General features: G+C 39.6%; 1 protein-coding gene across 1 annotated transcript; it reads left to right on the top strand.

Moving 5' to 3' along the window:
* Positions 1-8163: 8163 nt before the first annotated feature.
* Positions 8164-12852, top strand: LOC110908264 (probable E3 ubiquitin-protein ligase RNF144A). The gene is made up of 4 exons (XM_022153180.2): positions 8164-8318; positions 9418-9746; positions 11855-12417; positions 12596-12852. The coding sequence occupies exons 2-4, from the start codon at positions 9438-9440 to the stop codon at positions 12663-12665; spliced, it is 942 nt and encodes a 313-aa protein (XP_022008872.1). The 5' UTR covers positions 8164-8318; positions 9418-9437; the 3' UTR covers positions 12666-12852.
* Positions 12853-24471: the final 11619 nt, after the last annotated feature.

The raw sequence follows: 24471 nt of genomic DNA, 5'->3' as shown, positions 1-24471 counted from the left end.
TTATGAAAAGGATTTGGGTTCCTTTGTTTGGTGGTTTGAGAAAAGTTATTTTTAATGAGGCACACAAATCACGGTACTCTATCCATCCAGGAGCGGATAAGATGTACCAGGACCTTAAAGATTATTATTGGCGGCCTAGAATGAAAGGCGATGTTGCTGTTTATGTTAGCAAGTGTTTAACGTGCGCCAAGGTGAAAGCTGAGTACCAGAAGCCCTCAGGACTTCTGCAACAACCTGAGATTCCAAGTGGAAATGGGAACAGATTTCAATGGACTTCCTAACGAAACTGCCCAAGACGCCAAGAGGCCATGACACTATTTGGGTAATAGTGGACCGATTAACGAAGTCCGCACATTTCTTGCCAATCAAAGAGAAAGACAATACTAGTAAACTGGTAGAAATATACATGCGAGAAATTGTTGCACGTCATGGAGTGCCTCTCTCGATCATCTCCGATAGAGACGGAAGGTTTGTGTCAAGGATATGGCAATCCTTCCAATAAGCTTTTGGCTCACAACTAAATCTGAGCACTACATTTCACCCACAGCCCGATGGGCAAAGTGAAAGAACTATTCAGACATTGGAGGATATGCTGAGAGCATGTGTAATGGATCTTGGTGGTAGCTGGGATAAACATTTACCATTGGTCGAGTTTTCATACAACAACAGCTACCACACGAGCATTGGAGCCGCGCCATTTGAAGCTCTTTATGGACGCAAATGTCGATCACCCTTATGCTGGGCTGATGCGGGTGATAGACAACTCGTTGGTCCTGAAATAGTCCAAGAGACTACAGACAAGATCGCACAAATTCGAAAACGCATCGAGGCGGCTCACCACCGACAGAAAGCCTATGCAGATCCAAAGCGGAAACCTTTGGAATTTCAAGTTGGAGATATGGTTTCATTGAAAGTTTCACTTTGGAAGGGTGTGGCACGCTTCGGAAAGCGTGGAAAGTTGAATCCGCGTTACATTGGCCCTTTCAGAATTCTGCAAAGGATTGGGCTTGTAGCTTACAAGTTGGACCTACCTGCTGAACTCCATGGTGTTCACGATACATTTCATGTGTTAAATTTGAGAAAGAGTCCAACACAAGAAACAGTAATCATTCCTGCTGACGAAGTACATATCGACGACACGCTCCACTTCACTGAAGAACCCGTTGAGGTTACGGATTGGAAAGTTAATAAAACGCGCAGGAGCAGTGTCAAACTCGTCAAGGTACGTTGGAATGCTAGGCATGGAACTGAATTCACGTGGGAACGTGAGGATTGAATGAAGGAGAAGTACCCCCATTTATTTCCTAAGAACCCTGCATCTAGTAGCAGAACTTAAATTTCGGGACGAAATTTATTTAACGGGGGGAGAATGTGACAACCCTCACCAAACCAGGTATCCGTACGAATTAATTAATATTTAATTACTGCTTAATTATTGTGCTTGCTTAAAACTGTGATTAAACTGCTTATTGATTTCTGATACGTACATACTCATGCATCACATTTTATACTGTCACTCTATTATTTTTACACAAACATCAGTGACAACCTTGATGCACAAAAAGCACAGTGAGCACACTATACGGGATACCCATTAAACATGCTGATATAGCCAGCATCAGACAGTTACTGTCTCTAAGGCCAGTACGAGCCGGGAATAGTTTACTACACTAGTAGAGAGGGTAGGGAGGTGAGGATTGTAGAACTGCGTAACTAGGTGATATTTATAGTGACCGGATGTGCCTAGAACGTACCTTAAGTACAAAGATTCTGCACTTTAAATAAAAATTCAGCATTTATCTAAACTGGTAAAGTGCAAAAAGTTGGAAAAATATTACTAGACACTTTCCAAAGTGTCGGGGATAAATTGTGTCACTAAAAGAAATAATAACGACACTTTATATATTTATTTATCACTTTAACGGATAAATATCCAACCGAACAACCGGACTTTACCCGGAGCAAAAAAAAAATATTGACATTGACATTGTTTTTCTTTTCCGAGCTAGTTAGGGTACCCGGATACCCTAACACCCGTTATAATTTACTACCCACTAATACACTAAGCACAATTTCTAACTAATCAAACTAACTAATTAGTTCAATACAAACTAAAACTCACCCCCCCCCCCTATTCGATCAGATTTTCCTAGGGAACACACATTCCTTACACTTTGATTTTTTTTTTAATTGCCATTGCCCCACATTTAGTCTACATATTATCCCTTGGCTAAAATGGTTGAATGGATATTATAAGAAAACACAAGAAGGTCCACCACATTTACATAAACATCAACTTAACAAATTGCATCTCATCTCTCCTCTTCTCATCACTCTCGCCCGAAGACATAGGCCACACCACCACCACCTTTTGACTTCATTCAAGGCATTCTATATTTATACAAGTGTGAAGGGTCTCATACGAGGAAGCCCGGTGCTTGCGGATTGTCAAGAACCTCTCTACGTTGCTATTAACCAACCGTTTTTCGACTAGTTTCTTCCCTAGCCCCGAGCTAGTAGTAAGTGACTCTAAGCACCTTCTTGATCTTATCTAGAGTGGTTAATAAGAGTTTTGTCGGATGAAATTTATGAACATGTATGAACAAAATTAAAAGTCTACTAAATAATATAAACAAAGTGGTTAAAGGATGAATAATGGTGTAAAACTTATAAAACTAGTATTGTTATGATTATTTTTGGTTGTTGATTGCTAATATGGGAATGGATCGTCATCAAACCCGCTAGATCATGTTCACAAAACATGAACTAGCCTTATGTTTAGTTGTAAAGTTTCTAGATGACGAACCCTTTCCAACATAAACATGACAATTTTTCTTATAAAATGGAGTTCTAAACTAGTAGATCTAAAGATCTATTGGTGGTATTTTCGAAGGACCAAGTGTATGATGAAATCATATTTTTAAAACCGGATCTTTCAAAAACTAAAGGTGTATTTTTTTTATGAACACACAAGTGTGTAGACACTTGTGTAACGAAAGGTTTCAACAAAGAATTATTTTTGAAATTTTGACTAGAAGATGTACAAATGCATTTTCTGTAAAAATAAGATTTTCGAGAAAACGATTTCATTTATAAAAGTAGAAAGATCTATTAAAAATAATGGGAAGTTACTACACACTTTTACACAACCCACAAGTTCATGCGTTTGTGATATTTTTGAACTAGTATGATGTTGGAATATTGCTTGTTGTTGATTGAGAAAATTGTTGTTTGAATTTATAAAAGAAAATGATACGCTAGAAAGCGTGGCCACCTCCAGTTGCAGAGGAAACTCTGGCGAAATTTTTCCAGAAATCTAACACTTGTAAATATTTTTATCACAAGTGTTATGGATATATTTTTTTTACTTGTTTTCCCAAATAACTTTCGCCACGATTTTTATTACGAAACTTCCAAGTGTCGGAGGTGGGATTTTCACAAAATAAAACTTGCTAAAACATATATATTTAGTATATATATTTTCATAACAACGCTTGTGTAAATTTTTATGATTATTTTGTGAATTACGTAAATATTATTTTTAGGGTAAAAATAATATTACTAAATATTAACGGCTCCAAAATAATAACGAACGCCTTCACAATGATTATTAAGCTACACCGGTATTATTAATACCACCCGAACTTCACAACGTAACTTACGTATTTTCAGAAGATACTCATAAGTGTGTATTCCGTTAGAAGTATTATTTTGGGTAAAATTATATGGAATAAAATATAATATTTTTGGGAAAAATATTTATATTTTGGAGATAGAATTTAAATATATTTTAAGTGAGACTTAGTGATATATATCTTGGTTTTACAAGAAAACGCACATGTACTAAAACCCCCATCCTTGGGAAGGAATATATTTATCAAATAATTACGAAGTGTAAACACGAAATAGTTGCCTAACTATTTCCCAAAGACATTAAACCTTAAACTAAGGCACGGCCGTCCGTCTAATAGAAGTTAGTATGTGTAGGTCGTCGCACAGCAGATTTTCTGGGAGATACTTTTTAGAGACGCACTTCGGTGAGTTCGTGTCCCCCTTTTCTCTTAACTGTTTTCAGTTTTTACACTGCGGGGGTGAAATACATGTTACATTTACTACAAACGTTTTATACACGGTATGATTAGCTAAGGAACCTACTGCTAGATCACGTGACTGGATAGGCTATTATCGTAAGACCATTAATCCTTGTATAAGGACCGAGAGGGATGAGTGATAGATCTATCGGGTGTTGCGAGCCCCACACATGGGCTAGCGTGCGGCTGCATGTGGTGACTATGTCGTTCCGCCGGAAGGACCGGTATGAAATACGCGTTACAGGTTTGAGTGCTTCCTAGTCCATGTCACTTATTAATGTATTAGCTACACATTAATCGATCTCTTTTTCCTTACTTGCTACATACCAGGATTTTTATACTTACAAAGGTTTACATACTCACTACACATGAACTCGCTCAACATTTTTGTTGATTTTTCCAACTTACATGTATTTCAGGGAACTAAGGATCTGGCACGGTATGCTACGTTTTCACGCTGCGTTAAAGTTATGGGATCATCCAAGTTTAGGGGTTGTGGCTTTTACCTGGACGAGTCACAGTTCTTAAACTACGTCTACCTTAAGTTTGTGGTTGTGTCTTTCAAACAATGTTTTTATGTTATTAGGTTGTAATTTTCGTTGCGTGTGTCAACGCCTTAAGACAATGTTGTGGTATTTTACTTTTCAAACTTAAACCAATGGATGATCTGCATGGTTTTATTTTCATATAGCTTTGTTGTGATTAAGCTATGGTATTAAGAAGTCACACCAAATTAACCCACGCTTCCGCAAAAGCCAGGGTGTGACATGGACATACTGTATCTGAGGAACAATGGTTTGGACATAGTGCACAGGAACAAGGGTTGCAGGGTGTGCATAATGAGCAGTGTTTACATGAGCAGCAGGGGCATATTGGGAATAATGCACAATGGTTTGGGTATTTTGTGGTCTAGGGCTAGGGCTAGGATGTGTGATGATTGGTCCACTAGATTGACTTCTGCATTCTCTAGCAAAATGACCTAACCTATTACACTTGTAGCATTTTATCTTTGATTTATCCAACCCTACTTTCAGATTCCCATGTAACCCTGGAAATTTTCTCCTTGTCCTTTTGTAAAACTTGTTGGTTCTAACACTCAGCAGTGCAAGTCGGTGTAATATGTCCATTTCCTCTAAATCAGTTGGATCAAAATGCTGGAGATCATTCAGTTCAAAGCATAGATTGTCAGAATTCCGGTTTTCTCCATTAGCTGTAAAAGCATAATTGGATGATTAAGAATCAAAGTTGTTAAAAGCTCCACCAGCTGTTATGTCAATGTAATGATCATAACCCTAATCCTTACTACTACCAGATTCTTCCTGACCCAAAAGATCTGTGTTGCCAAATGAATAGTCATCTGCAACCTTCCCATACTCTTGTAACTTCTTTTTCTGGTTCAATGCCCTTTCATAGGTCAGGAGTCTACCATGAAGCTGGGTTAGGGTCAGATCTTTGAACCCAACTGAATTCCTGGTTACAAAAGCAATTATGTCCCATTTTTCAGGAGGTGACCTGAGAAACCTACTATTTTGTGTTGCATTAGCAAATTCAACCTTAACAAGTTTCAGTTCACTTATGAGACAACTAAATCGCTCAAACTGTTGTGTTAATGATTCACCCTTAATGTGACAAAAGGTTTCATACTGTTGGTTTAAAATTTCCTTGTTATTTTCAATTACTTCTTCAGTCCCCCCAAATTGTTCCTTAAGTGCATCCCACAATTCCTTGGCACTGTTACAGTGTAACAGCCCAGCATAGATTTCATTTGGTAGTGCAGATGCAACGATGCTAAATGCCTTGGCATCCAGTTCAATTTTCTGAAAATCCTGGTCAGTATAGTTCTCAACTTTCTTAGGAACCATGACTTTTAGATCCTCAGCGGAATTAAATGAAACAAACTTTCAACACACAATCAATGAGAGAATAAGTTTTAACAAACATGTTTATATTGAAATCGAATGATTGTATTTGTTACAATAATCAATTCACAATGCATGCATGCACATAAACTCCCCCTCAGCCTGAGCTCACAGTGATTGTTCGTACAGAATGACTTGGTGATGAAGAGAGCTAATAGAACAGTACAGGGTACTGTTCTATTTATAGTACAGAACAAACCATTGAGCATCTTTTGGCTGATGTCACCATGAAAGTGACATCTAACCTCCTAACAACCTCTAACCACTGACTATTACAACCACTGATATCTAAACTACTGATTACAAGTATAATACAAAGAATAAAGTAAACCATTGCTTCTTCATTCCACTATTATAGCTCCATCAGTGCTTTGTATCTTCAGCAGTACTTGAACCATATCAGTAGATTGAGCATCAGTGCTTTATCTTCAACAGTCATTAAGGATCAGCAGTTGTTGTGAAGAGCAGTTCTTAGAGGTCATCAGATGTTAGGGCCACTTCCAAGGGGAAAGATCTGATGCAAACTACTGCTTATGAGGAATCCACTCATCTGATCCAGTTTTGGCTTTATGTTCCTTTGTAGGGTTCAATCCCAACAAATACCTAGGATAAATTCTGTCGCACAAATAATATCCATGAGAGTAGTAGTTTTTGTTTGCGTAAAAAGACGCTTTTGGAGCTCTTCCAGAAATCCAGTCCTCTAACAACGGAGATTGTTCAAAAACATTTATATCATTGCATGACCCGACCACACCAAAGTATGCCAACCAAACCCAAAGTTCCTATGAGGCAACCGCCTAAAGAATAACACTAGGTCCTTTTTGGTCATCCCGTGTGTGTTGACCTCGCCATGCGGACGGGCAGTTATCCCAACGCCAATGCATGCAATCCAAGCCGCCGATCATACCCGGCAAACCATGCTCAGCCGAATGTACCTCGTAAATCTTTTGAAGGTCGTCCCATGTGGGTGTTCTAAGATAACGCGCACCATACAAATCAATAATACCTTTATAAAAAAACGTATACAAACATAAGCTAAAAAAATATTTGTACTGTTTAATGTAAAAGTATAGGAATTGTACAGCGACAAAGATGCTCCAAGGTGTCTCGCGCTGTTTTCTCGGCCATTTTTAAATACTCGTCGTTGATGTCGGTTGTGTTTCCGTAAGCAAGGACTCGTAGCGCCGACGTACACTTTTGAATACCGGTAAATCCAAGTGTCCCTTCCGCATCCGCTTTTTGTTTAAAATAATCGTAGTTGGTTTCCAAGTCGTCGACAATGCGTAGAAACAAACGATACTCATTTGGTAACGAAACCTAAAAATTTCTGGGTTCGAAAATGTCGACGCTTCATTAAAATAATCTTTCATCAACCGATCGTGTGCCGCGCGTCGGTCTCGTTCAATATAATCTCTTGTTTTAATTTAAGGTTCGGGCCGGCGACATTGCTTCACATATCTCACCGCTAGTTGACAAGCACTCGTAACCGCCTTTTGCTCGACCTCCTCATCGGTTGACTCATCGCCATCCGCAAAAAAACTCTCTATAGCAATAATTCATGATGGACGAGGAATTAGGGGAATCCATGTTTTTTTATAAATTGGAGGTATTGTATAAGAGTGTTTAAGTGTTTTGGTTTGAAAATTTTTAGAAGTGTGTGTATATATATATATATAGGTGAGAGGTTAAAAAAGGAAAAAAATAAAAAACTAGCCGTTAGCCCAACTAGCCGTTACCCCTTTCTCATTGGTCCACATTTGCCCCTTCCAGCGTTATTCAAAAAATGCCAACTCATTTTTTGCCGGAGAAAACGCCTGAACACGCCTAGGGGGCGGCGTCCCGGCGTTTTGGGGCGTGTGTGGGCATTATTTTGGATGAAAAGCACCCGGTTACGGGTGGTCTAAGTACAACAACTTAAATGAAAACATATAAGAAAGATTCTTATATTTTAAATTATACTTTTTATTTTTTGAATGATACATAATTTTGTTCAAAAAAGAAAAGACCCGACGCAAAAACCAAAAAAAAACAAAACCGAAAACCGATATTTCAGTTTCGGTTTTAGTTTTGCTCAAAAACCGAATCATGCACACCAATGTATGATATATAGATTAAAAAGCAAAAATGGCAAAGCAATAATAAGTAGAGGGACCTGTTATGCGAGATGGTGAAAATATGAAAAGTGCAGCCAATTAAAACGCGGTTTAACCCCTTTTAGAAAAGACGTGTAAGGGTTTGTTTCTTTGATCACCGCAGTAGAAATCTATCATTGCCGGTGACGCCTCTTCTACCGCTACTCTCTGGTGTGGTACGCATCAACTTTCTCTTGTTTCGATTTCATTCTTCACTCAAACTCTTGTGATTGATGACTGTGTTTTAGGTTTACTGTCTGTCGGTGGTGGTTTGCCGATTAATATTTGCGTTTGAGTTTGGTTAATAGGTGTTTAGTTACATGTGTGAATGATCAATGATGAGTTGTGCTTGTTCCTTTATTTAATTTTAACCTAATGAACACTCACACTTAAGCCTACTGTTTGTGTTCGTTTATTAAATGTTTATATAAAGACATGAACAAATGTCTCGTTTGTTCATCTACATGGTTTCTATTTGTTCATTCGTTGAATATAACTCAACTTCCTGCCAATTGAACGTTACATGCCAGTAGTAGATTCACTTGATTGCTTGCAGAAACAGTTGAAACTAGCCAATTGATCATTCACATTACTTTGATTTGATTAGTATATATAGGACTGTTAACTAACCAAACGTTTGGCGAACAAACAGTTCATGAACCGTTTGGCGGGAAGTTCGTTTGTGTTCGTTCGTTTATTAAACAAACGAACACGAACAAGAAATTCCGTTCGTTTAGTTAAATGAACAAACATGAACAAAGGTCGCGTTCGTTCATTTATGTTCGTGAACGTTCGGTAACGTGTTCGTTTGTGTTCGATAGTTCATTAGTGTTTTGTTTTTATATATTATTAAAATATTTCAAGATCCTGACAAATAAAACATTTAATAAGTGTTAGTGTCTTATATGATCTATTCATGAATGCGTGTTTGTGTTTGTTTATTTCCATTTGTATTCATCAATGTTCGTTTCGTTCATTGTCTAACATTAACAAACAAACATAAAAGAACACGAACAAGTTTATAACACGAACATAAACTCTCGTTCGGTAAGTGTTCATGAACCGTCTGTGAACACATATATTCTTTAACAAACGCACACGAACAAGGTCTCGTTTGGTTCGTTTGCAGCCCTAAGTATATATATGTTTAAAAGTTTTGTTCTGTTTTCTTGATATACTTTACTTAACGTTTAATTGTATTTTTTCTATTTGTATTATGTGCTCATTCGGCGCGTCTTTTATCCTACCTGACGCATATGCTTTGATCAACTGTAGAGCAAATACACAAGTGCAACATGGCTAGCAGTTCAAGCTCTCAACTTCACCACATTGACAATGTCGATGATTCATACTTCTCTGCTCTTCACGATTATGACGAAACCTTTCCTATATCTGATGAAAAATATGCCGAAGAACTGCAACTTCAGGAGGCACTCGTATCCAGCTCGCTATTACTAAAACCTTCACCAAATCAAAGCACGTCAACAGTAAACTCTTGTGCATCATCATCGAAGCAGCCGTTAGTTTTCACAACATCTGAAACAACTCAGAGCATGTCTGACATTTGCATGGATGCAAAGACAACAACGTTTCAAAACACCAAAGTAAGTTCCCTCATTAGCTGACTCATTTGCTTATTGGTTTGGCCCGTTTAATCAAAGCCCAAGTTGTAATATTATATACTTATACAAAAACCAACTGGCTTCGGTTTAAACCAAATATCGCTGAACTCGCGTCGGTAAGAAAAGGGACGACGTTTCGGTTCATATAATTATACAATTATGCAATTACCAACGTCATACGCTTCGGAGAGTAACCGACGCGCCGGTAGGAAAAACAATATTAATATATATAGAAACCCAACTTTACACAAATTTCTTGCCGGAAAGTAACCAACGCACCGATAGTCGGATACCAGATTACCAAACCCTTTCATAACCCCTAAATACTTCTCTTTATTCATTTCCATGATTATCATTTTCCAACCGTAATTCCATAATCCGGTGACGGTGATTACTTTCTCACCGAAATATCACTAGAATTGTTGTCAGATCGCGACGCCGACGATTCCGATGTTGATTTCGTTGAAATTGTGACCGACCCTTCCGGCAATCTCACATACTTTAAGTTTTATGTTTATGCGTATTTTTTTTCATTTAATTGGTTGTATTCAATATTGATTTTGAATATTGGCATGATTTGCAGTATTCTAGGCAAAAAGGTCTCCTTATTATATGTTTAACTGCCTAGTATTTAGGGTGTTAATTGGGTTTGTCGTTCAAGTTTCTGGTAGTTCGGTTCTGGACATCTTTGTTGATTTAAAAGAAAGTTGGTTTACAATTTTACATACAACACTTTTGTTTCAAAAGATCCCAATCTTCGTGTTGTTTGAAAATCAGTCTTCAGGTTTGTGCTTCATTTTGTCGTCGTTTGTAGAATATTTTGTTTTGATTGTTGAAAGTGTCCTAGAGCCATTTGTCTCTTAGTGAAGCAGTTAGTTCAAGTAACCAAGAACAATGGATAGATTCTTTAATGAACAGCAGATAATTTGTATGATTTGTTGGTTCAGGCCTTGGCTAACACATACATATCCAAACACATACTTGCAACGATCTACTTTATCACACTTCAAAAGAGATTTACAAGTGATGAATAAAAAAAGTGAATGTAAAATTGCTTATATAGGAAATAAGAACAAACGAAAACAACCCACTAAATATTATTCATCCATATCCCCATGTGCCATATTTCCCCTTGAAGCACATGTTTGCTCCAAATCAGGTGACCCATATTTCATCTAAACCGGCTTACCCATGACCATGTTGTCCTCTGAGCAGTTTATATCCGACCCACGACCATGTTGCCCATTTAGAACCTGCATATTGTACATTGCGTGGGCTAGTTTCTAATTGTGAGAATATGAAGATTCGTTTGATCACATTAGGAGGCACGACCCATTAGGACATTAATTGTGACACATGGTAAATGTTTAAGATGGGTGGTTTAGGCAGGTCGGGTAAAAAGGTCAACATGTGCGATTAAATGGGTTGGTCAGGTCGGGTCACACACACTTTTGGTCAGTTTTTAAAAGCTTTTTATATGTTATTATGCTTTAATTATGTCCCGCCGCAACGCGCGGGTTGGCATCAACTCGTATATATACAAATTACAAATTCTCCGGATTATAAACTCTGCATTTTTTATGTTAAAATATTTCTTTTGTTTATATGTATAGTATATACCAATATATTTAACAATTACAATATTTAACTTAAAAGAGAAATTAACATAAGATTTTATAATTAAAATACAATTGTATTATATACATTTGGGCTTTTTGTAGTAAAATTTTAATTTTAATATATTATTTTGCGAAAAAAAAAAATAAATAAAAAATTCGGGTTGAACAGGTCGTGTTCGGGTCAACCCGCGAATATTCGAGTCGTGTTCAGGTTCATATGTATGGCATGATTTTCAGGTTCGGATCGTGTTCGTTTTCTTATAATATTTTGGGGTTCGAGTTAGGTTGAACCCGCCAACCCGCGAGCACGACCCATTTGGCACCCCTAGTTTACAGCCCTATCTAGAATTCTAGATCTAGTTTAATTAATTGTATATTGTTCAGTTATATAATTTATTTGTTTGATGTGTGACCCGACCCATATGCATTGATGAATCATTTATACGTTTTATGTGTTCATCATCATCCAAGCCTGAAGCAACTCAGAGCGTGTGCGCCATTTGCTTGGAACCGAAGACAGCATCCGAAATGTTTAAAAACACTAAGGTCTGCGGTCATCATTTCTGCACAAACTGCGTCCGCGAATACGTAGCAGCCAAAATAAAGGAGAACGTAACCATGGTTAAGTGTCCCGACCTAAACTGCAAAGAGGTGATAGGGCCTCAAGACTGTGAATCTATCGTTCCAAAAGAAGTGTTAGAACGATGGGAGAGCATTCTGTGCGAGTCTCTGATCATGGGTTCGGAGAAATTTTACTGCCCGTTTAAAGACTGTTCGGCAATGATGGTGGACGATGGTGGGGAAGCGGTGACGGTATCGGAATGCCCGAGCTGTAACAGACTGTTTTGCGCGCAGTGTAAGGTGGTGTGGCATTGCGGGATGAGCTGCGGTGAGTTTGAGAGTTGGAAGAAGGGTGAGTCGAATAGAGAAGATAACTTGTTGATGGATCTTGCCAAGAACAAAAACTGGATGAGGTGCTCCAAGTGCAAGTTTTTTGTGGAGAAAGTTGATGGATGTAAACACATTTCGTGCAGGTAAAGGGATTTCGATTTTTGACTAAACGTACCCCACCCCTATATTTTTCATCGTACTCCCCTTGAAGACGTCAAATCAATTTGATCGTGTGTCTTTAAATAAGAAAAAGATGTAGGGGATGAGGGACGTTTAGCACAACTTGTATATGATTGATTGATGACGAGTTTGTTATTGCAGGTGTGGGCATGAGTTTTGTTATGGGTGTGGAAGTGCATATACAAACACTCATGTGTGTGCATCCGTTTGATGTTTTTCTTAGCGGAATTTGTATCACGTGTGCTCCCCTACTTACTGGGTTTGAGACATGTTTTTATTGTTACCACTTACCAACACTATGTGTCTTGTAATTAGACTGGAATTACCTGAATGGATACTATGGAAAGGGAACCCTATGTATATATCGTTTGATCTTAATTGGTACCAAATGTCCTCTACTTGCTAGTAGTAATTAAGTTTGTGACTTGTTTTTATTACTTGCACTTACCAACACTATGGCTAATTGAGTAATTGGCTATGTATGATTTTTCTGACTCGTATGTCGTGGATATGATGTTGGAGCCGGGTCTAAGCGGAAGCGGCCTCTCTATCCTTTTGGGATAGTTGCCTACATCCCACTCTCTTGAGGCCTCTCTATGCTACAGAATGAAAATCTGAAGAACTCTAACTTGGGCTCTAAATACTGATAAATACAAATGCTAGTTATATTATCATTTGTAAATAGTATTATAAATTATATCACCTTTTCTTAATTTAATCACTATGATTATATCATCAATTGTAAGTAGTATTTATATCACATTTTCTTATTTTAACAACTATAATTATATTATCATTTGTAAGTAGTATTTACATCACATTTTCTTATTTTAATCACTATAAGATCGATATAAGAGACATCGGCATGGCAGGCCACCCCAATGCTTAAGCCGCATGGGTAGAGTACTATTTTTTTTTTATTTCTTAAGTTTCCTTTTGAATTTCCTTGGCACCTCTTTTTTTAAGAGTTTTTATTTTTATTTTTTAATCTAAACTATTATTAAATTTTACTTGACTTGATTGTTTTTTTACAAAAAAAAAAAAAAAAAAAAAAAAATTACTTTCGTTTTTATTGTTTTTCTTTTTCCTTTTGATCCCAAAATATCATTGGCATGTAAAACATGTGTGGATATACTTTTGGTCAGGGATGTTTAGAAAAAACTGTAACTAAATAAAAATCGTAAACAAAACCGTAATCAAATAAACTGATTCGAACAACGAATTCGGTTTTTAGTTTGGTTTCTAACCGAAACCGAAATTGTGAATATGGTTTTTGGATCCACATTTTTTTAATTTGGTTTATTCGGTATATTTGGTTAACCGAATAAACCGTTAATTTAATTAATTATTAAATAAAAATAATAATGTTTAAACTATATACAATTTATTAGCCCAAAATACCAAGGGGCTGTTTGGTAGCCTCTTAATGACCATTCAGATGCTACCTCTTAATGGTTTAAAACCTCTGAATGAATAAGAGGTAACCTCAAGTCTGAATGGTTAAGAGGTAACATCTGAATGGTAAATCATTACATGTCACATTCTTCTACCTTCTCATTGGTAAAATTCTTAATGATTCCATTAAGAGGTAGCCTCTTAATGACCATTCAGAGGCTACCAAAGTAACCAAACAGCCCCTAAGTCTAATATCTAAGTATATGTATCCCTATGGTTTGAAGATTATTTGTAAAGTAAATTACGATTTTGGCCCTTGTGGTTAATTCACTTTTACTCTATAAGTCCAAAAAGGAATCTTTTAACATCTGTATCCCTAACGTTATCTTTTCTAACCATTTTGGCCCTTATTACTAACACCGTCCAATTACTTGGTTAAATCTTGGTCATGTGCCCCTCACATGAGGGGCGATTATGTCATTTAACCTACCCCACTTAAATATCTTTATAAAAAAAAAAGATCCCTGCACTTCACTTCAACTTCTTCAGCTTTTAACCCCCAGACCCTAATTTCACAACCATCTTCTTCTTCCTCTGGACATCCAGGCGACCAAAATTGAAATCCAAAATTCTAGCGAGAGAGAGAGAGAGAGAAACATTGTTTGTATCTTTTAAAATGAGAAACGAAAAAAAAATCCCTGCATTATCCCTTGTAAGTTTTATCTTATTCTAACAAGGGTAGTTGCACGGTACCCCTGACCGCGGAAGGGATCTCCCTTCCCAGTTCACCACCCGACAAGGATCCCTGGCGGCAAATACCCATAGCCATCAAAGAGGGGTAAGAAACATGTTTCGAACCCGAGACCTCGAGTGTCCTCGGTCCGGCTTTAAAGCGGGTGTCGGTGGCCACCAAAGTGACACTAATGGGAATTGAACTTGGGTCTCCATTGGATAACCCAAGTCACTCCACCACTAGGCCATTGGATAACCCAAGTAACAAAAAAAAAAAACATGAGCATCTTCTTCTTCATTTGAGCATCCCAAACCCAAAACTCATCACCATCCCACATGCCACCAATCGAGCCAGCCACCACCGCACCGCCACCATTACTGTCGGCCACCATAACACCAGTTCGCCGAGTTGGATCTGATATGTAATAATTGATAATTCGAAATCGGTAACTTGCGTGTGGGTTACTTGAAATCCTTAATTCTTTGCATGTGTTCTTTGGATAAAGACTTGAGCTCAACTGGTCTAGCAAGATTTACATGAAACCCCAATTTTTTTTGTTTTTCTTTTAGATAATTGAACATTGATTTCAACCTAGCTGCTAATTAAATATCCTGCTGGTATTTGTTCAAATTTTTCAATTTGAGCCCCAATTTTATTAAATTGTTACTTAGGGTTTATGAATTTATTCTCACCTTCGGGTTTCATCAGTTTATGGAGATTGAATAACATTTATCCCAAGCATTTCTTGAATCATCTTGACATTATTGTGCTTTGTATTTGAATTGATTATGTCGTATATTCATGATTTTGAGGTATAAATTATTGAATAGGCCCACTTTGATCTTTAATAAGTTGAAGAAGATGAAATCGAGTTTGGGGTTTTTTAATCAAGAGGATTAAGTGGGTTGGTGAAAATAGGTTAATCGCCATAAATGTTGGGCACATAAAAAGTTTTTAACCAAGTAAATGGATGAGGTTAGTGTTAGGGGCTAAAAGGGTTAGAAAAAAGACGCTGGGGGCCCAGATGTTAAAAGAATCCTTTTTAGGCTAAAAGGGTAAAAGTGATATAACCACAGGGGCCAAAATCGTAATTTAATTATTTGCCTTGATGTCACACCCCGACCGATGGCGGAGACATCGGGGCGCGACACTGAGCGAGACAGATTGTCCAAGAGAAATCCAAAACAACTAAAATTACCGGATATTTAACATCATGTCCCATACCATAATATATCAAATAAAAGCAGTTATTATAGACATTGTTTTCTCAAAGACAGATCAAGTGTTCCGACAACTCAGATTTTATTTAGGTTTGTTTCTAGACTCCATCCTAGCTCGATTCCACATAGCAGCAAAACACATGCATCCTAAACACCTGTCACATTCGTTAAAATAGAGGTCAATACACATAGTGTAAATGTGAGTATACAAGTTTAATAGTATAATAGATAGCGAAAATCGTTTACGCATAACCAACATGTGACATGTAGCAAAGTGAAGCTAGTAGGTTATCGACAATGAAGTATGCACAGACGTGACTGCGAGTTGTAGAATGCGCAACACATATCCCCACTGGGTCACGTGAAGTAAAGCCCTTAACAACCCCTGTCCACGACAGGTGCCGAGTCCAAACTATAGTACTATCGTTGCTAAGGTGTCAGGCAACAATCACTGTGTAAACATAACATACAAGCATTCATCGAATAACACGTAGCATGCGGTAACGGTCAGCGTATAAAAGTGTTTGCGTTGTGTGTCGATTGTGATTTGAAATAGATAACGTATGTAACACCCAAAAGTGCGTAAAGCAAAAAGGGTTCGAGTATACTCACAGGTAGCGTTTAGTAACTAAACACCGTCTTGGATTGAAGGGAGCGCTGGAAAGTTAGCCTGATTACAGAACGATAGCATAAGCGATGAATGGCGCGTTAAACGATGAAGAGTGAGCCAAGTAACGAATGGTCATCCGATCGGATGACAATCCGAACGGATGGTCATTCGATCGGATGGCAATCCATCCGGATGGTCATCCGGTCGGATGGCCATTCGGTCGGATTGTCATTCGTTTGGGATGGATGTGTTTGTATATGATAGCTTTGAAGTTTTCGTTGTAGCATTTTAAAATCAGAAAAGTGTCTCTACCTTTCAGGTCGCTCGATCGAACGGTCATCCGATCAGATGGTCGTTCGATCGGAAGGCGATCCGATCGGCGTGACATTTCCAGTGAAAACAAGTTCACAGCTGGACGGTCATTCGATCGGATGTCAATCCGATCGGATGGCAATCTGTTAGGAGTGATATGTTCGGAAAATGTTGAAAATATTTAAGTGTTGATGACCAAGTGTAATCCGATCGGATTGTCGTTCGATCGGAGGGCAATCCGATCGGATGGCAATCCGATCGAACGACAATCCGTCCAACAATCTGATCGTTTTGGAAACTTGAATATTTTGTTAAGTTTGAAAAGTTTGCAGTTTGATCGAGACGGTATGACAACGCGTTATACAACAGGAACCCCACCAAGTCCAGACTATCTGATCGGATGGGAATCACCTAGTCCGACCAGTTAACTGTTCGTGATGGTTTGTTCATGTTCAACCCGAAATCGGTTGTCCCTTTGATAGGAATCAGATCCCACACCGACACTTCACTAGGAGATGAGTGGAAGGCCTGCATGAGTTACGGTTCTATCGGTTTTGAGTGCATTGAGTGTAAAAGAGTTGAAAGAAAGTTGTGAATCCATGAAAATGTTTAGATCTAGATGAAATCGGTGTTAAATCATGTTGAAATCCTTCAGATCTGAGTTGTTCTTGGTGGAATGAAGCCAAATCTTGAAGTTCATAAGAACTCCATGATGACATCACCCTAGAACACCTCAAATCCGCTGATTTCACGGTTAAAAGTGAAGATTTAAAGGAGAAAATTATGAAGAAGTGTGTGTAGATGATAGATGTACAAGATTTGAGTTGAAAACTTACAAGAATCGCAAGAAATCGAGAGGGAAGAGGGCTGGAACGTGCTGGTCGGAGGAGAGAGCTGTCACATCACTGTTGGTGATGTGACAGCGGGTATTTATAGGTTGCCAAAAGAGGAAAGGGGAGCACATGTGTCAGATCGGATGGCAAACCGATCGGATGGCCATCCGATCGGATGGTCATCCGTACGGATGACCATTCAATCGAATGGTCATTCGATCGAAGTGATCCGGTGAGTTGGTTTCGATGTTTCATTTTGCGTGTGGAGCGTTGCGATGCGTTTGAGCGAGTGACGATTAAGCGATGCGATCAAATTAATTAATAGCCACAAATACTATATCTAACATACAATCAACCTATATAACTTGCGTTTAGCATTTGCGATTAGCTTGCGTTGCGATAGGGTTGCGATTGCGTTTTCGATTAATCACCATAATTGATGCGTGTTAGTATGTATATGTTTTAGGTTTATATTTTAAGTCCTTTTACACTTTTTAGCCAAGTTTTAAATTTATAAAACACGATATTTACTAACACTCAACACATATATGGGCAAGTGCACCCATCGTGGGCGTAGTATAGTGTTGGTAAGATACCGAGGTCATCCAAGGACACAAGAGCTTTAGTACCGGTTTATCATCAACGTCTAATCAAATCAAAATGTTAGAAAAAGATTTTTAAACTAAGAAAATAAAACTAACTAAAATGCTGAAAATAAAAATAAAAGTAAAAACAGATAGACAAGATGAATCACTTGGATCCGACTCGTGTGTTAGTGTAACCTTTGATTATTTTTGCACTTTTGCACTTGTTTAAGAGATTATCTTAGTTATTGTAGTAGGCCCCTCTTTTGAAGGTGACGTTACCCTCAATCCAGTAGTTTGAGTCAGCAAGGATACAATCCTAAAGGGTCAGATTATTGAAAGATAACTAATTAAGTTATTAATGCATAATGTGATAGGCCCCTCTTTTGAAGGCGACGTTACCCTCGGCTAAGTAGTCTGAGTCAGCAGGGATACAGTCCTAAGTAGCTGAGTTAAAGTTTTAATAGTAGTTTAACTTATGAGGGGATCAAAGAGTTTGGACCCCCGCCATCCAATACCTTTGGGTATTGAAGGAGGTCCTACTAAATTTGACCCAGGTCCTTTGCAGGATCTATGCACTGAACAATGGCAAGACTCTTACCAAACCGTTCCCTTAACCCCCGACCAGGTAGCCAACATACCTCCATATAGACCGTGTAGATATGAATGGTGAAAATCTTTTATTTTATATAGACAGTAAAATAACACCAAGACACCACGGACAAACGATAAGGAAGAATCACCTTTAACATAAGAAACTAGTAATTAAAGTCATTAATACAAAACCAATTAAAAAGTGCAAAAGATTAAAAATAAAAAGTATTACACTAAACACTTGTCTTCACCAAGTGATGTAAGAGACTTAGGCAAACATGGCCTTTGATTGTCAAGAACTCTTACGATCAATCTTGGATCCCGAGACGACTCACACACTCTATGATGGACAATGGATGATGGTGGTGGATGATGGTGTTATGGTGGTGGTGGGTCAAGTGTGAGAGAGGTGGTGTGCCAAGGGATGACTTGAAATGGCTCCAAGCACTCCTATTTATAGGCTGAACAGAAGCCTGGGCACGGCCCCGTGTCCATCTAACACTCTCTCTTCATTAAATGTAATTCGCAATTACAATAAATGCGCCTGCAGCAACCTGACCACGCACCCGTGTCCGCTGGGCACGGCTCCGTGTTGGGCAGTAGAAGCTTCTACAGGTTTGTCTTTTGTGCCAAGGCTGATCATCCTGGACACGGCCCCGTGTGTCACACCCCCAAAATCCACCTGCGGAGTACTACCGCTTGGAGGAGTGACTGACCAGGATCCAGCCACCAATCATATTGAACAGGCATATAAGTAGTTATAAAAATCCAACCAATACAATTGGTGTTCAAACAAAACATAGTTTAAGTTTCAAGCGGAAGCATGAGATTTAAAACCAAAACATAAGTTCAATTGTTTCCAAGTGTAACATGGCACGCAGCTATCCATGTCCCACAACGACTCTCCTCCGTGCAAGCTCCAGCTAAGTACCTATGGTCCTGCAAAGCATGTAGTAACGAGTCAACAACAAGTTGAGTGAGTTCACAGTTGGGTGTTTGTTTTAGTTTGTTTCGAAAACAGTTTCCTTTATCTGGCATCCTGCCGTGGGGGTTACCCCATAGTTGAAAACGAGATTTGTTTATTCCCGGTTACTCTGGCAATCCAGCCGTGGGGGCTACCCCGTATTAGTTATCTGGCATTTCGGCCGTGGGGGCTACCCCATGTATACACTAGACTCGTTACCATATCGACTGCTGACTGTAGTCATGTTTATGTGCCCTGAAACTGTCAATGTCTATCATCATTGACGTGCCCCAGATCCATTAGTTCACGCCCGTCCTCTGCGGCACAGTGTGAGGTTTGTCAGACCTAAATAGCGCTATCTAACTAATGACCCGCTCGCCATTGGCCCAGCGATTAAGTCGATATAGAAGTAGGGACTTCGTGATTGAGTTTTGGTCTAGTACGAGTTATCTGTCTGTGAGGACGAGGAATTACATTCCTGAACCATTGCTGTCCTACCCAAGGAGGACGAGGAATCTATGTTTCTTAACCCCATTCCCCACCCAGGGAATCCCATGCTTTGTAGAGGGTGTGAACTCACCTTGGTTTGCTCGGCAGATACACAAAAAAGTCAATTAAGTTGTAAGTGGTCAACTATGTCCTAACATAGATACCATTCGAGTCAGGTTTGTATCCAAGTAGTGCACGTATGTTCTACACGTATTGTACACAAGTAGCAATCATGGCATACATATCTAGCGTGGCAGTTCAACAACAGTTCGCGACGAGTTCCACAGTAACATTCATATAATAACCAAAGTCTAAGTGTGACCCAAACAGTTGGTCTCGTAATAGCATGCAAGCCCAAAATACGCATTCAACAGTAACACAAGAAGCCCATAAGTCCGGCCCAAATACCCAAGCCCGTAGCAGTGTGGAAGTCCAAATAGTGTGTACATGCATATGGTCTCGAGTCGAGACTGTGCGGTCTCTAGTCGAGACTATGCGGTCTCGAGTGTAGCTTACAAGGTCTCGAGTCGCAACCGAGGTGGTTTCGGGTCATGCATGTATTGGTCTCGAGTCGTAATCGGACTCGCAAGCAGGGTCTCGGGTCATGATGTTTGTGTGATGATCATGTGTGGCCTCGAGTCGAGACTAGGGGTTCTCGACTCGCAACCTGTGTCGCAATTTATGTTCTCGAGTTATCATGTTTATGGTCTCGAGTCGGAATCAGGGGTCTCGACCCCCCAACAACTGCTGATTCTGCACAGTTGTACTATCCAATGAAATTCCAATATTATGCAACAGTGTGTACTATCCATTATAACATGTTTTGTTGTCTAATAATTAACCAAAATGGATCAAACAATCAGATTTCAAATATTCATAACACATTCATATCATACTCAACAAGTTCTTCATATATTCAAGTCATGTTCATGTTGATCATCAAACATGTTCATCATATTTTAGGGTTTTTAGCATTAATCATGGTCATAACATGAACAACAATCAAAACACTTAAACATACTCATCTAATGGTTTCAATCATCACATAACACCTCAAACTCGGCTCTACACTAATCCGGTCACATAACATTATCTAATACATATGCAAGCCGGTTTCATGAACATCAACAATAAGTGGTTTAAATCACATTTAGATACAAGATATCATTAACCCATCATGCAATATATCCGAATTCAAGACATGTTAACCGATTATCATCATCATACACATTAAGAACATCATCATGCTATTTCATCAAGGCAAGTAGCATCATTAGTCACATAAACACCTAGTGAGCATCTAGAAACACTAACCGGTTGTGAAAGGCACCGAGATGGTAAAGAAGATGAATAAAATGGAGTGTCCGAGTGTTGGTGATGAGCTTGACCGAGTCCTTGATGATGCCGATTGAATCCGAGAAGAAGGAGAGGAAATGTGAAGTTTGATCTCTAGGGTTTTAGTGAGAGAATGTGGGAGTGTGTGTGTAGGAGAGTGTGTATGGTTTGCCCAAGAAAATGGCAAAGATGGCTAGGAGTGTAATATATATACTAGTTCTACATGGTGCACCCTAATGGGTTTCGGGTGTGATTAAACGGCCCAACCGGCCCAACTGTTACTGTTCACTCGAGACCGCATGGTCTCGAGTCGTGTCCTTGTGTCTTGGTTCACATAATCACACTCATACATACAAGAATAACACATAATCATAACACCTAATCACATAGAATGTTCACTTATATCATTAAATTAACAGGTTAACTAGTCACGTAACGTTCAAGCAAGTTACATCAAGATACAACAAAAGGTTCTAAGTTTCGAGTTGTCATATCATCCCCAAGTTGAAAGAAATTTCGTCCCGAAATTTGGTAAGCACTCACTGAGGAAGCTAGTTAAGTTGTATGGTTTTCCCGGTTTTCCTGGGGTGTCACATCCTCCCCCCGTTGATCTGGAATTTCGTCCCGAAATTCCGTAGCTTCAGCCTCAGTAGTGGTCGTACTGTTTGCGAACAGTTGGGGATACTTTTGTTTCATTTGATCTTCGCGCTCCCAGGTGAACTCTGGGCCGCGACGTGAGTTCCAACGAACTTGAACGAGAGGTATTCTAGTGCTCTTGAGGACCTTAACATCCTGGTCCGTGATTTCAACTGGTTCCTCGACGAATCGTAACTGCTCGTCGATAGTGAGTTCCTTCAGAGGAACTATGTGGGTCTAATCTGACAGACACTTCTTCAGATTCGACACGTGAAAAACGTTGTGAACTGCACCGAGTTCTGCTGGTAAGTTTAGTCTGTAGGCCACCCTGCCTATCTTCTCAATGATTTCAAATGGTCCAACGTATCGTGGGTTAAGTTTGCCTCGTTTACCAAAACGAACCACACCCTTCCAGGGTGAAACTTTGAGTAGTACCCGCTCCCCAACCTGGAGCTCAAGTGGTTTCCTGCCCTTATCGGCGTAGGCTTTCTGACGGTCACGAGCGGCCGCCATGCGTTGTCGTATTTGAGCAATCCGTTCAGTAGTGTCCACCACATGTTCCGGACCAGTGATTTGACTATCCCCCACCTCTACCCAACAAAGAGGTGACCGGCATTTACGCTTGTACAATGCCTCAAACGGAGCAGCTTTAATGCTGGTGTGGTAGCTGTTATTGTACGAGAATTCCACAAGTGGTAGATGCTTTTCCCAGCTGTTGCCAAAGTCGATTACGCATGCACGAAGCATGTCTTCTAAGGTCTGAATAGTGCGCTTGGACTGCCCGTCCGTCTGAGGGTGATACGCTGTGCTCATATCTAAACGTGAGCCAAAGGACTTGTGCATTGCTTGCCACAGCTCTGAAGTAAAACGTGCATCTCGATCGGAGATGATAGAGGTGGGCACCCCGTGCCTCAAAACAACTTCCTTGAGGTATATTTCCGCTAGAGTGGAGAATTTATCCGTTTCCTTAATCGCCAAGAAGTGTGCGGATTTTGTGAGTCGATCCACGATCACCCAAATAGTATCGTTTCCGCGCTGGGATCTAGGCAAGGCAGTAACAAAATTCATGGAAATTTACTCCCATTTCCATTGGGGTATCTCTGGTTGTTGAAGTAAACCAGAGGGCTGCTGGTATTCTGTCTTGACTCTCGCACAAGTCAAACACTTGCTGACGTAAGTTGCTATGTGGGCCTTCATGCTAGGCCACCAATACGTAGTTTTAATATCATGGTACATCTTATCCGAACCAGGGTGTACCGAGTAGCGTGACTTATGTGCCTCATCCATCACAAGTTCTCGTAGGTTGCCATAGAGTGGAACCCAAATGCGTCCTGTTACGTAGTAAGCACCGTCTTCCTTCTGTTCTAAGCGTTGTCTTGACCTGCGTAGGGCTTCAGCCCTGACGTTTTCTGGTTTCAGTGCTTCTATCTGAGCAGCTCGTATTTGGGAAGGAAGACTAGAATGGATCGTGAGTTGTAAAGCTCTCACACGCTTAGGCGCAGTGTCCTTTCGACTGAGGGCGTCAGCCACAACATTGGCCTTGCCCGGGTGATACCTGATGGAGCACTCGTAGTCATTCAGTAGCTCGACCCACCGTCGTTGTCGCATGTTCAGTTCTTTCTGTTTGAATATGTGCTCTAGGCTCCTGTGGTCGGTGTAGATGGCGCACTTGGTACCGTACAGGTAATGTCGCCATAACTTTAATGCGAAAATTACAGCTCCCAGCTCTAAATCGTGTGTAGTGTAGTTCTTCTCGTGAACTTTGAGTTGTCGTGAGGCGTAGGCTATGACTTTATCTCGTTGCATCAATACACAGCCAAGACCTTGAATTGATGCATCACAGTAAACCACAAAATCGTCTGTGCCCTCTGGCAGTGAAAGGATAGGCGCACTACAAAGTCTATCCTTTAGGTGCTGAAAGGCTAACTCCTGTGCATTTCCCCAGCGATAAACAACGCCTTTCTGTGTTAGCGAGGTGAGAGGTTGTGCGATCTTAGAAAAATCCTTAATGAACCTCCTGTAGTAACCTGCCAATCCCAAGAATTGGCGAATTTCCTTTGGTGTGCGAGGTGCAGGCCAGTTCTTAATAGAGTCTACCTTGGATGGATCAACGTGAATCCCATCCTTGTTTACCACGTGGCCTAGGAAATGGACCTCACGAAGCCAGAAGTCGCATTTCGAGAACTTTGCGTAAAGCTGTTCGGTTCGAAGGAGTTCCAGAATAAGTCGTAGATGCTGCTCGTGTTCCTCCTGACTCTTAGAATAGACCAGGATGTCGTCGATGAAGACTATAACGAATTTGTCCAGGTATG

The sequence above is a fragment of the Helianthus annuus genome, chromosome 14, assembly GCF_002127325.2.
Source record: "Helianthus annuus cultivar XRQ/B chromosome 14, HanXRQr2.0-SUNRISE, whole genome shotgun sequence".
Lineage (NCBI taxonomy): Eukaryota > Viridiplantae > Streptophyta > Magnoliopsida > Asterales > Asteraceae > Helianthus > Helianthus annuus.
The sequence above is the reverse complement of the archived record's forward strand: the minus strand, read 5'-3'. Positions and strand labels throughout refer to the sequence as shown.